The sequence below is a fragment of the Camelus ferus genome, chromosome 34 (assembly GCF_009834535.1).
Source record: "Camelus ferus isolate YT-003-E chromosome 34, BCGSAC_Cfer_1.0, whole genome shotgun sequence".
NCBI classification, from domain to species: domain Eukaryota; kingdom Metazoa; phylum Chordata; class Mammalia; order Artiodactyla; family Camelidae; genus Camelus; species Camelus ferus.
The window spans coordinates 13,795,349-13,808,821 of NC_045729.1; the positions used below are offsets into that span (position 1 = coordinate 13,795,349).

Genomic DNA, 13,473 nt, shown 5'->3' on the forward strand with positions numbered 1-13,473 from the left:
TCCCTTCTGATTGGCCACCCTGGTTGTCATCTTCAGAACTGTCTTTGGGGGCATTTATTAAGAGTCCCGCCTGACTGTGTGTGTGTGTGCGCACGTGTGCAGAAAAAGTGTTTCTGGGTATAGTTACGTATTGCCAATTTGAAAGATCAGTAAAATACTAAAAAAAAAAAAATTCACTCTACATCATCTGAGACCTGTTACTAAACAACACTTCTGGATTTGGCCAGTTGAATTGATCTAGATAACACTATTTTGAGGAATATAAGATTTAGGCATTATGAATCACATGAAATTATAAGTTGCCTTATTTTAGTATTTAGTGGTTTCTTTAATGCTAGTACTTTGAAAATTTTTAGTCCATTTACTGTGTGCGTGATAGCTGTGTTAATCCAGAAGTTAGGTGAAATGTCCCATTCCCCAGCTGGGCCAGGTGACAGGTTGTTTCACTCAGAGTGAGCTTTCTCAGAGGTGGCATTTGTCGGGCAAGTTGTACGCAATGTAGGCTGCTTCTCGGCTTCGCAGAGGGTCTCCACAGAAATGCCTGTCTGTCCACTTTCCCCTCAAGTGGTTGGAAGGGATGGAATCAGAGTTTAAAACTAGTTAATGCTCCGTGTCATTTGGGAGTTTTCTCCTCAGTGCTGCTTGGTGGAGAATTGACTGTGATGCTGGAATACCACAGTTCCACATTTTTGTTTGCTATCCTCGGAGATACAGAATTATGTTGCTTTTCTCTTTCTTTTCATTTTGTGTAACTAGTTTCAATTTTCCGTGTATACAGTCTGCTGACCCTAGAAGAATTGTGACCATGCTTGAGTGTTTATAAATGGCTAGAGAACAGAGTTGCCTGCGTCAGTCACCTTAAACATAAAATGATTATTCTTGAGAGCAGTTAAAATATTTCCAAAATACACATTTCAGCATTTCAGTTTTTGATGTTAGGGTTGTCTCCTTTGTGCAATAGCAAAGCACAGATTTTATTTTCAGGGTGGAGAGAACTGTTCTCTACAGGTGCAGAGGTCCTCCGCTGAAATCCTTCACATACGTTCTAGAATAACTAAATGAATGGGTTGTATTTATGTCCCAAAAAGGGAGTCTTTGTTTTACAAAAGGATTAAACTACATGAGAACTATATTTAAAAACTATGAAACTGTATACACTGTGAAAATGATTTAGTGTACAGAAATTAAATTTGCATATGGCTTTCTTAGAAAAATGTCTTTCTTAGAAAAATGTCTTTCATGAAGTAGAGCTTTGTGTAAATAGATTTCTGTGCGTAGCCACTGAATCCATCCGTGGTATGGGAGGGGGGCTGCCTGCAATCCCCCTTCCCAGTCTGGGCAGCTCTGTCCGCTGATGAAGCTTTAAGGACTTGCTGCCTATTTGAACCGAAGAGTAAGGGAGCAGCCCTCTGCTTCTCCCTGCAGGGAACCATCTTCGAAGTCATGGAATCGACGTTTATCTCTAGTTTGACTAAAAGGGGTACATTGTTAAAATTTGGGTCTTAAAATTAACATCGCTAATCTGCAGCAAAGTGTGACTTCTGTTGGTTATGTAGATATTCTTTCATTTGAAGAAACCACACTGATTTGTAACTGATGGCAAGGGTCAGAGGGGAGAGAAAAGTGGCGGATTGAAATTTAGTGGCGTTGTTATATATATTTTATTTTACTTGGCAGGTTTTTTTCCCTCTGAAAATGGAATGGTGGTTGGCATTGGCTTTTATAGAAAATAATATTTATGATTGGCATTGCGAAGGAGGTGCTCTTAACAGAAGTGTTTCTTGGCTGAGTTAGAATAAAGAGATATACAGATTATGAATGCCTTTAAGCTATACCAAATGTTTTCTCTGTCCAAAGTAATGTGTATGTTTTTATTTATAAACATGCATTCCACTGGCTGGATTTGTGGAAGACAAACAAACAGAAATACCGATTTTAACACTGCAGTTTGTCTGCCTGTCGGTCCAAATCTGTAGAGGCCAGTGGTGTCTGCATGTCTGTTTGCCCGTCTCCCCATCCCCATTTCTGTACACACCAGGGTGTCTGCATATGTGTATGCCTCTTAAAAATACACACTTGTAGCACAGGGGCCATAGCAGATACAGCATCCCTGCGATTCAGGTCTCTCCGAGGGACACACGTGAGGGCTGTACCACATTCTATTTTCCCCATTCCCAGATGATCAGCAGCACAAAATCTAGAGACAGGAGAAACTTGGCAAGATTGGACAGTGAGTCAGATTCTCAAACAACTTTAAAAAGTATTTAAAATCTTTTTCAAGAAGCGTGTCAGTTTCTTAGCGCTGCCTTCGCAGTAGACAAAGGGGATTAAGAACTGATGTGTCCTCTCATGCTGGAGTCCAGCTCGGGGACAGGGGACAGCAGGGTTAGGACAGGGGCGGAGATGACCTGATTCTGTGTCTGTCAGCCGTTCGTATCAAAGTTCATGTAGATGAGTTGTACTTTTCTGCTTGTGCGGGTCCAATTTGTAAGAGGAAGAGGAACGTTTTAGACATATTCCAAAACTGACTTGCCAATGAGGCCACAGATAGTTTTTTGAGGGTTTGGGTAAGTCAGTCAGTGTCTCATCTGTTGTTAATTAATGAAATGAAACTGGGGTCACTAGAGTCCAACGATGAATGAAAGGTCAGCGAATGGAAAAAACTGTCAATGAAGGAGGATGTGAGCAGAGTGGAACATTGTCAGAGATAAAGATCGGGGAAATGTACTCTTTGGCTGAGGCAGTGTTTTCTGGAAGTGACTAGGAGTCCTGGTTTGGGACATTGGAAGCCAGACTGAGCACTAAATGAATGCCCTGATTTCAACAAAATCTGTTAAATATCTTAAGGCTGTTTGGATTTATGCTAGAGACTAGTTAGGAAAAATTTGTAAAAAAAAAAAAAAAAGTTTCTGTTTGTTTTATAATGTGTTTTACAATGTGTTACTGCTGTTTTGTTTGGCTTTGGGGTTTTGTTCTGAGTGCAGAAAGTGGTGGCTTTCTCTTGTTTTTTTCTATTTTTCTGTCTTAGAATTTTCTAGAGCCACACTCACATTTTGCTTTTTTAGGACCACAGAGTTAGAAGTGATTGAGGATAAAATTAATGGTAGAGCTGGACTCAGAGTGGTCCAGGCTGGTCGTAAGAGAGTCGCATCCCCTCTGAACGTTGTTCCGTGGAGGATGCGCTGAAGTCACTGAGACGCGGCATCAGCCCCGCCGCTACTTCCCATCTGTGACCGTGAGCCAGCCGTGGCCGTGTTTACATCTCAGGAGCTCGGCCGTCAGCTTTGTCCCTGGGCTCTCGTGAAGAGCACTTACAGAGTTCTTGTGTCTTTCGTCAGGTCCGAGCTCCTTCCGTTTTCTTTCCCTCCTTGAAGCTTATAAGCCACGTGACTTTGAGGAAGTAAGGCTCTTCCGTCAGTTTGGAAAAGGCCCCTGGCCGTTTTCAGCCTGGTAAAATGAGGCTAAAATGAGGGCAGGACCCCAGAGATGTCAGCAAGGCTGCCCCGCAGCCTAGAGCGCATTGCAGTGTGTCCCGTAGTGTTAGAGACGTGGTTCAGCACAGCCAGTGAGGGTACATCCACCAGCCAGACTACCGGGGCTCACACCCCGGCTCTGCCCATTATCTCCTGGTGTCTTTCTGAACCTCTGTTTTCTTATCTGTATGATGGGAGTAATAATAGCGCCTACATCATAGGGCAGTTGTGAAGATTGAACAAATCCAAATACCTGTAAAGTGCTGAGAGCAATGCTCATCACATAGTAAGTGTTCAGCAACCCTGTGATTACTTATATTATTTATAAATATGATTTATAAGTTTAAAATGGAATTCAAGTGGAGTTTCCTTGGATAGTCTGGTTTCTCTTTTCTCTGAGAATATTTACTGGACTCTCATTTTGTTGGATTGAAATGAGAGACCATCCCATGAATTGTTTTGAAGCCAGAGTAGGAAAAAATACGAAAACAGCTCTTGGGGTGGGAGGGGATAGCTCAGTGGTAGAGTGAGTGCTTAGCATGCATGAGGCCCTCGGTTCAATCCCCAGTACCTCCATTTAAACAGACAAACAAACAAGCATTAGATGACAGTAAGTTTCTTGTGGCCAGAGGTCGTGTTTGGAAATGGCAAGAAATGAAATCATGGATCTGTAGGGGACAGATCCTGAGGGCCTCGTCTGTCCCACAAAGGACTTGGGGGATCCTCTGGTAGAACCACCTGCTCTTTGTCAGTTACCTTAAGGACTTCAGTGAACAAACTGCTGTGAGTGGAAGCAGCGTGGACACTCAGCTTGGAGGCTGGGGGTGCACACCTGCACTTTGCAGGTGGCGTGGTCGTTGTCACTGACTTCCTGCTGCCCTGAGCACAGACGGTGGACACGCTCTTCCCCTGTCAAGTCCCTGCACTTCTGCAGTTTGGGAAGGCCTGTTTTGTGTGCCTCTGGAAGTGGGGGGAAGGCTCATAGAACGTAGCTCAAGGAGATGGAGGTAGCTATTTAGTGAGAGTGTAGGATCTTGTTTCAGGTTTGATTAAAGAGGTAAAAGTGGGGCTGCCCGACATGTCTTCTTAACAAGTTAATTGTTTTTTAATTTAATGGTATTAAAAACATACACATATTCCCTAAGTCTTCTGAGTCCAGGATCTTGCCCCAAGGCCTTCATGTCCCCTGAGCCATTAGGGTCTGTAGGCCCTCGTTCATAGCGCTCAACGAAATGAACAGGAGACCCGGAATCGGGGGTGATGAGCAACCCTGGGTATAGAGAATATTTGTAAGAGTAAAGGGTGCTCTTACAAATGTGGAGATGGGGTATGTTTGAAATAAAAAACTGATACAGTAGGAAGATTTTAAGTTAATTCTAGAAGGAACTTTTCATCTTAACTTGATCAGCTTTATTGTGAAGAAATAATGTCTAGCCTCAGTTCACTTTTTTTTTTTTTTTTTTTTTTTTTATAATCACCTTTTGCCTCTGTCTTGGCCTGGTTATTTGCTGCTTCCTTTCAGTCCTCCTTAAGTTACCCAGTAAAGCACTGGTACAGGGGCTGGGGAGCAGGGAGATAATGTAGGATCTGCAGGTGGAGAGTGTGAGGGAGAGAGGAGTCACCTTCAATGCCTTCAGGGCCCTTCTGTGCCCCTACAAGCCCGGGCTCGGTGCTGGACTAGACACCAGACTTCACAGTCGGCAGCTGTCGGCGGGGATCCGTGTGTGGCGGGGTCCGCCTGCATCTGTGGGATTTGATTTTTCTTTGTAGACAGTTTAATTTGAGTAGTTAGCAGAAGGCTGATTTCTGTCTTTGTGCGCAGCATAATTTTACCATGTCTGTTCTCAGGTGGGTTTGCCGAGTTCTCCCGCTGTTTCCCTGGCCTCTGTGAAGGAAAATCCACCCTAGTCCCTTCCTGCATTTCTCAGCCTTGCTTACCTGTTGCCAACATCGGGCCAACGCGAATTCTGCCCAATCTCTATCTTGGCTGCCAGCGAGATGTCCTCAACAAGGTGGGTGCTTTGGGAATATCCTTCACTGCAGGGTTTCTGGTCGGCAGCTGGAGGAACGCCAGTCCCGGGGGGCGGCTGTCATGTCAGACACACCCACCCCAGGAAGGAGGCGCCCTTTCTCAGGGTGGCTCCCCAGCGAGCCACCGCACCGTCCCTTCTGGGGCTGTCTGTCTGGTGGGGTACTGTCTGGTGGGATGTTCTGGTCACCGTAGGAGACCTAGCTGTTGTCGCATGTGCTGTTCCTCCCAGGTCCAAGAGACCTGCAACTGGACAGAGTTTTCCAGAAGTGTAGCCCCACTTTCTTAAGGTGTCAGTTATTCCATGACAGTAATTGGGCACACTCAGCAGGCCGACCCTTCCCCAATTACTTCATGTTTAGAAATGCATTTATTTACTGCAGCAGTTAGATAGGGACTCAGGTTGGCTTGGACTGAGGAAGGTCGCATGGTGACTTTCACCCTGCGAGGGGGTGAAAGGGGGGAGGGGGTGAAAGGCTGGTGCGGAGAAGAGCCAGGAGTGTGCCCGGCAGGCGCCTCATTGGAGGCTCTTGGCATCGGTTTGGTTGAGAAAGAAGAGGGAAGAGCCTGGGTCCTTGATGAAAAGGCCGGGAGCCACGCTGACCCAGGTGTGCCGACAGAGGAGCCCTCGTTGATGTGACGGCCCTCACATCACAGCCGTGGAACTGAGACAGGTCTGTCTCCACGGCTTATGTGCCCTTAACCAGCGGGGCTAGAAACAGTGCTCTAACTGCCTGGAAAGTGATTTTTCTCTAAAACCTCTTATTTACATCACCTCTAACTGAAAAAACAGTCAAAGATCATAATTCAGCTCCTGGTGATTTACCAGTGCTGCTTCCCCATGTGGAGGGCAGCACCGTAACATTTTCTCCTCGAGTAGCTGAAAGGCTCGGGCTGGCTGCTTCTAGATGCATGGCGTGCTTTAGCAGGCGGAGAGCAGAAATACCCTGTACTGGGCAGTAATGAAGCGTTCTTCTTGGTTTTTTTATTTTTTATTTTTTTCTCAAGACTCCTGCCTCTTCAGAATTTGGCCTCGACACTGGTGTTAATGTGCCTGCTCTCACTGTGAGGTGTTTGAAATTTGATAGCATATGCTTGTGCTGAGCCTTTCCGGTGAGGTCACGATGTCTTTGAGAACGTGATTATTATTAATTCTCTTTTAGAGGTAAGCAGGGTATGTCACAGAAAGCATAATTAATTTCCTGAAGTCACAAGCATCCCTGGGGCAAAGCTGGAGATGCTTTACTTAATCCTCAGATCAGAAAATAAAATGAAATAAAATTCATGGCTAAGGATCCTGTTCAGAATTACCCCAGTAAAACTTAACAAGTCAATTGGCAGGTGATTTTAAATAATTGTGTTACAGATTGTTTTTGTTACTTTTGACATTAAATTCAGTGGTACATTCATTTTGCTACAGACCTTTTCCAGGTTTGACAAATGTGTCAGTTAACAGCTAAGTGAGCACCTGCAAAGTCAGAACAGTTAAACTGGAACCTGGACTTGAGGACGGGGAAGAGGACGGCTTTCTATTTTTAATTGGCTTCTAAACGCATGTATGCTAAACAGGATATGCACATAGATGCCTTGAGAGGAAATGGCTGCAGGGACAGAAGGGGTTTATGGAAGTTCATGGGGAAACAGCGTGAGCCAAGGAGTCCTTCTGGAAGATTGTGAGAAAGCTGCTTTAGAACCGTGCGGATGAGTAGGTGGTGAGAAGGAAGAGTGCCTCCAGAAGTTCTCACCTCTAGGTTCACTGTTAACGGAGTCTTAGTGCTGGAGGGGGTTTGACAGATCATTTAGTCAGCCCCCTTCATTCCATAAATAAGGAAATTGTTGTTCCAGAAATGTTAAGTGAACTCCACAACATCACCCAGCTGATGAGTTTTAGAGCCAGAGTTGCCCCTTTCATAGACAGCACACACATCTCCCTGCTCCACCTTCTGGTTTAAACCTTCCAGGAGAAATAATACCCTTTTTTCTTCTGGAAGATCTCCAAAGGTGAAGATTTTACCATCTTTCCTAATAGTACATTCCTTTTTAGTAAAACTTAGAAGCTGAAGTCTTTACGAACAACAGCCAAAGATCGCTCATTTTATTAGCCATTTTTTTAAATAAAGTGCCACCAGAATATGTTAAAAGCATGTCACAGAAGTTTTCTTGGGAGAACTATAGTATTTACTATTTAAAATGCTGGTCTCTTTATGTTACTGCATTTAACCCTCCTAATAGAATTTGGAGGTATGTTGGCCCAGAATTAAATCACTTAATTTCCCAAGATTTTGTGGCTGGAACGTCACTGACCTCAAGGTTGGTCAGTGCGGAGACCTGACTGAAACCCAAGCTGCCAGGCCCTGGTCCTGTGTTCACAGAGCACCAGAAACCCTCACATGGAGAACGGCGATCTCTGTACGGGGCTATGAAGGACTGACAAATCCTAACGGTCTGTTGAATCACAGCTGAGATTTGTTTCCCCTGGTTTTTCTACAGCATATTCTGTACCAGCACCATCCAACAGAAATAAAATGCAAGCCACAGACATAGTTCAAAATGTTCCAATCGCCTTATTTAAAAAAGTAGAAAAAACCAGGTGAAATTAATTTTAATACCATTTCTCACCACATATCTAGAATATTATTCATCACGCAGTCAGTATTTAAAAAATCATTCACACTTTGCTTTTTTGGTACTGGGTCTTCGCAATCTGGTGTGTGTTTATGGTTGCTGCACCTCTCACTGTGGACGAGACACACGTGGCTGTGGCTGTGGCTCCCATATCGACAGTCAGGTCCGCACTCTCATCACATGGTCGTTCTTACGTCTCAGAGACGTGGCTCTTCTGTAAAAGACTGTAAGAAGTCACTGGTAGCAAGAAGAACATCTTTCCTTTTCTGTCACCATCATCCTTCTGTTTGTGAGTGTTCTCCCCTAGTCTTTGCACTAGACTTGGACCAGGAACCGCACACTTGCTGTGCTCAGCCCTGTCCACGTGTGATGAGTGGGGTCTGAACCAGAATCCCTAGTTACAATGTGAAAGACAAGCTTTCTTGATTTTTCTTCTGCCTTATCAGTTAAAATTTCAAGTAGACTTTCTTTTCACACTTAACACACAGACCATGTGCGGAATTACCCACGGTGAGTAGCTCCTAGGCCAGAGCCTCATCTGCTGGACCCCTTCAGCTTCTCAGTGAGAGCAATTCCGTCCTCTCTCCCCATTTTAACAATGTGCTGTTAGCATTCTTTGAGTAGCTTATTTCCATCTTTTAACAGGCAGAGTTGGTTTTCCTGTGCGACCTCACTGTTCCACCTGTCACCAGGACTGCTGCTCCTTCCTCTGTTGTTTCCTTGTGACAGTTAGGCCGTAGCCTAGACGCCATCCAGCCAAGCACTGCTGTCACATTGCCCTGTGATCTAGGGAGAAACTAGGTCATGTCATCACAATGATCAGTAAAAGCGTTTACTCAGTGTCCACTGTGTGTATAGCAGAGTGCAGGGTGGTTAGACAAGACCTGTTCATCAGCCGGTAATTCACAGGACAAGGTGACTCACGGTGTAACCGAGGAGGTGGGCAGGAGTGGAGCCAGCTTCGGAGAGGGCGGGTTTGCATCCCAGGTCTCTGCCTCACCAGCCACAGCACCGTAGCCACATTACTGAGTCTGTCCTTCAGCTGCAGACTGACATGACTCCCCCCTCCTAGTGTTCAGGTGAGGACCCGGTGAAATGACATCATGCCAGGCACCGAACGCAGCTCCTGGCCTACAGGGACACTTGTCATTGTCACCATGGGGTGTAGTACACAAGATGCTAGGGTGAGTGGTAAATACAGGGGGTGTGGCTGGTTGAGGAAGGTGAGATGAAGGAAGTAGGTCAATTTTGAAGGCAAAAGGAGTGGCAAAGACAAACATAAATCATTAAACTGACTCGAGAAAGAAAACTTAGTTCCTTTCTGTAGATTTGCAGCGCTCTGTGATTTAATGGGATCTCCGTCCTCAGCCTCGCTGAACGTGGGAAACTTGGCCAAACAGAGCAATTTTATTAAGGCTGTATATTACTCTGTACTCCATATATTACTCCAGAGTCAGTATCAACAGAGCATGGAGCCCATATTTAGAAATTAGTCCAACTGCAGGAGAAAGTTTATTTTATGACTTAGGAGAAAGAAATTTAAAGGGGAAAAAAGCAAATGCAAATCATAATGATAAAATTAAGATTTATTTTTTGACTCACAAATACTGTTTTTGAAAATTTTTTTCAATTGCGTATTGAAACCAGAATTCATTTTTTAAATTCTTAGGGCGTGATCTTTTCTACTTTACAGTTGAACCCTTTTTTTTACATCCAGCCTGCTACATTCAGTGTCATTTCTCTGCTGAAGCCCAGTTAGGAGAAAGGACGTGTTTCTCCTAGAAAGGACATCATAGTTTGAATTAGTGAAAAATATACATTACAGGCTTCAGAGGGGGTGGGGCAAAAGTCTATTGAGATATAATTCATATACCATGTGACTCACAAGCTGTCTTCTATTGATATAACTGACATGTGACATTATATTAGTTTCAAGTATACAACATAATGATTCAATATTTGTGCAAATTGCTAAATGATCACCATGATAAATCTAGCTAACGTCTGCCACACATAGTTACAGATTTCTGTCTTGTGATGAGAACTTTTAAGATTTACTCTCAGCCACTTTCAAATATACAGTTCAGTATCATTATCTATTGTCACCATGCTGTGTATTACATCCCCATGACTTACTTGTTTTATACCTGGAAGTTCGTACCTTTTGACCACCTTTACCCCTTCCCTCCACCTCCTCTAGCAGCCACCAGTCTGTTCTTTGTATCTGTGAGTTCAGTCGTTGTTTGTTTTTTAGATTCCATGTGTGAGATCATATATTTTCTCCATCTGAGTTATTTCACTTAGCATAACGCCCTCAGGGTTCATCCGTGTTGCGCAAATGGCAAGATTTCCTTCTTCTTTAAGGCTGAATAATATTCCATTGTATGTATACACCACATTTTCTTTGTCCATTCATCTGTCAGTGGACACTTAGGTAGTTTCCACGTCTTGACTAGTGTAAATAGTGCTGCTGTGAACACAGGGGCACGTATATCTTTTTAAGTTAGGTTTTTCATTTCCTTTGGATAAATACTCAAGTGGAATTGCTGGATCATACGGTAAATCAATTTTTAATTTTTTGAGGAACTTCCATACTGTTTTCCATAGTGGCTGCACCAGTTTACATTCCCATTAGCTATTATAGTTTTTTTCACTATCTATTTTAAAAATAGGATAAAGTAAGGAAGTAACATTTAATGAGACTTATATTATGCACCAGTCACTTTATCCTCATAATAGCTTTACAGAATAGACATCTTTAGCCCTGTTTCACAGGTAAGGGAAGTAAATCTGGGGGAGTGTAGGTAACCCATCCGAGGTCATTCAAGTGCTGCCAGTCACGTGCTGAGCTGTGCTCTGATTTTTCCGGGGCCAGTGCCGTGTGCTTGTCCTCATCCCCTGCACACCGGCTTCATCCCCGGTGACAGGAGGGCGGTGGAACGTAAGGCACGTGTGCTGGCAGAAGGGGAAGGTGGCCGTGGAAGTTTGTCACAACTTGGCCTGATTGTTTCTGTTTTCTTAGTAAAGCAGGAAGCAAGATCATCCGTGAGCAAGAGTTGGGGAGAGGGAGAGAGATACAGAGAGTCTGAAGGAAAGGACACTGGGTGGGATGGCCTCTAGGCGAGAGGGCCAGTGACGACCAGGGGAATAGGTGACCACTGAGCAGGTGACTCAGGGGTGACCCCACAGCATTGCCTGTTCAGCTGCCCCAGTGCAGATGCAGACTCAGCAGGGAAGCAGGTTTACCCAGGGCTGGAATCTCACCAAATGAGTATGAAGAAGCCGTGGAGGGACACAGGGGTTGAAGGTAAAAGCAAGGGAGTGATCCCAGTGGACCCTTGAACAATGTGGGGGTTAATCCTCAGATAATTTATGGTCGCCCCCGGCTCCCCACCTCCATCTGCAGGGCCTCTGCGTCCGTGGATTCAGCCAACCACAGATCATGTAATTTACTGTTGAAAAATACCCACATGTGAGTGGACTCGCACAGTTCAAACCAAGTTGTTCAAGGGTCAACGGTGTAATGATTGACCACAGACCTGAACTTAGGCAGAGGAAGAAGGACAGAGAAAAGGCGGTAGGAACAGCAGATTTTAGGTCGTGTCGGGGATGGAAGGCTTCCAGGAGTGGTGATGTGATGGAATAAGCTGGAGGAAGGAGGGGTCATCCCGGGGTGGGTGGTGTGAGGTCCATCAGGAAGGGGCTGTGGTTCCTGGGGGCAGCAGAGCCTGCCTGGGTCTCATGGAATGAGCAGTTCAGGGGAGGTGTTCAGAGCATGGAGAGGCCAAGGTGTCAGAAGGATATTTGAAGGCCAGAGAATAAAGATTATTTTATCAGCAAAAAGCACGTATTAGGCGGCTTAGCGCAAAACTGAGCTAAATGCTGAACAGCGTGAGATGACTGCTCTCTGGTAGCTTAAGGGTGATGATGTTTCATCACGGGACAGAGTAATACTCAGTTGTGTGTGTTTCACACAGCGCACAGAAACAAACCGCAGTGAACTACATAAATATCTTTATAATTTGATAGAAAGTCACAGACATCCGTCTGGGAGCGAAACCAGTCATTATTCTATAAAACAGTCAGACGCAGGTTCACGACTGTGGTTGCATCCCAGTTCTGCTGTGGGAACGTCGACACCAGATGCCCTCACAGTCACATGCATGATCATAAAACGGTCAGGAGCGCAGGTTAACAGGGCAGTTGCCTGACGTTCCGCTGACTTCAGAGTCCCCGAGCCCTGGGCTCCGCCTGCCCACTGCGGTAGGTGGTTGCTCACCTGGAGGCAACTGTGTTCTCAAACCTGTTTCGGCCAGTGTGCTTGTTACCATAACGATGTCCAGTCATTAACATACTGCACACATGAAGTGTGAATGGGGGAAGAGAGCTGTTCTTCTGTGACCTAAGCTAAATGTTTTCTAAAGATTCAGGAAAGACAAATTGCTCTACATTTTTTTCCGTCTAAACTAGGTGGTGGTAGAGGCATTTGGTCACGACTTGCTTAAGAGCTCCAGGCAGCTGACCTGTGTAAAAAAAAAAATGACTTGGTCCTGCATCAGAAGTTAATGAATTAACATATTTGTTTTGAATGCAAATAAAATGTTTCAAGTATATATTGCAGCATTTTTAATGCTCTGAAGTCACTTTTTCTACTGATGTAGTAACAATTTTTTCTCATTTCATTTTGGGTTTAAATGATTTTATTATCATTCAGTTTCAGCACATTCGTGTCTTTCTTTCCTCCTCCCCCTCCTTGGTGTAAAGTAGAGCAGCTTCTTAAATGCATCCTTTATACGCTCTTTTGTAAGTGGAGACTGTTTTTAAGAGATAAGCAGCATTGTAGGCCTGGATCACTGCTGTTTCCTACGTGAGGTCAGAACTGGCCCTTTTCCGGGTTTCCTTTCCGTCTGGCGGTGGCTGGTGGGGGCCGAGAGGCAGCCGGCGTGAGGCCGGGGTCCGTGCATGCGGGCAGCCGGTCCTCGGCCTGTGGTAGCAGAAGCCCGTGCGAACACGGCAGGAGGACCACACTGTGATGGCTGCCGCCGAGGCGACAACAGGGGGAAAAAAGAGGGCAAAAGAACCCCGGATTAGCCTCGTCCAGTAGCCGCCCGGTTCCTGAGTTGTCCGAGAGCCTCCCCAGAGAAGCCCGCGCCCAGAGCGGTGCTCCTGCACTTCCTGATGTGTTAGTTAAAAAGGATAAAAAGGGCTGAAATTAAAACATGATACTCTATTACTTCATTTCATTTTTTTTTTTAAGTCTGTATGTAGACTAGTTGCTTTATTCTAATTTGCTTTAAAAAGAACTTCAGTGGAGCAGGGCAGTTAAGAGGACAGATTCTGGAGCTG

At 44.9% G+C, this 13,473-nt stretch overlaps 1 protein-coding gene across 1 annotated transcript in view; it reads left to right on the forward strand.

Moving 5' to 3' along the window:
• DUSP16 (dual specificity phosphatase 16) overlaps positions 1–13,473 on the forward strand; it is a 74,859-nt gene that overhangs the window by 48,768 nt on the left and 12,618 nt on the right. Inside the window, exon 4 of the mRNA XM_032473121.1 lies at positions 5,322–5,485. Within this exon, the coding sequence (XP_032329012.1) occupies positions 5,322–5,485 (164 nt within the window). The remainder of the gene's footprint in view (positions 1–5,321; positions 5,486–13,473) is intronic.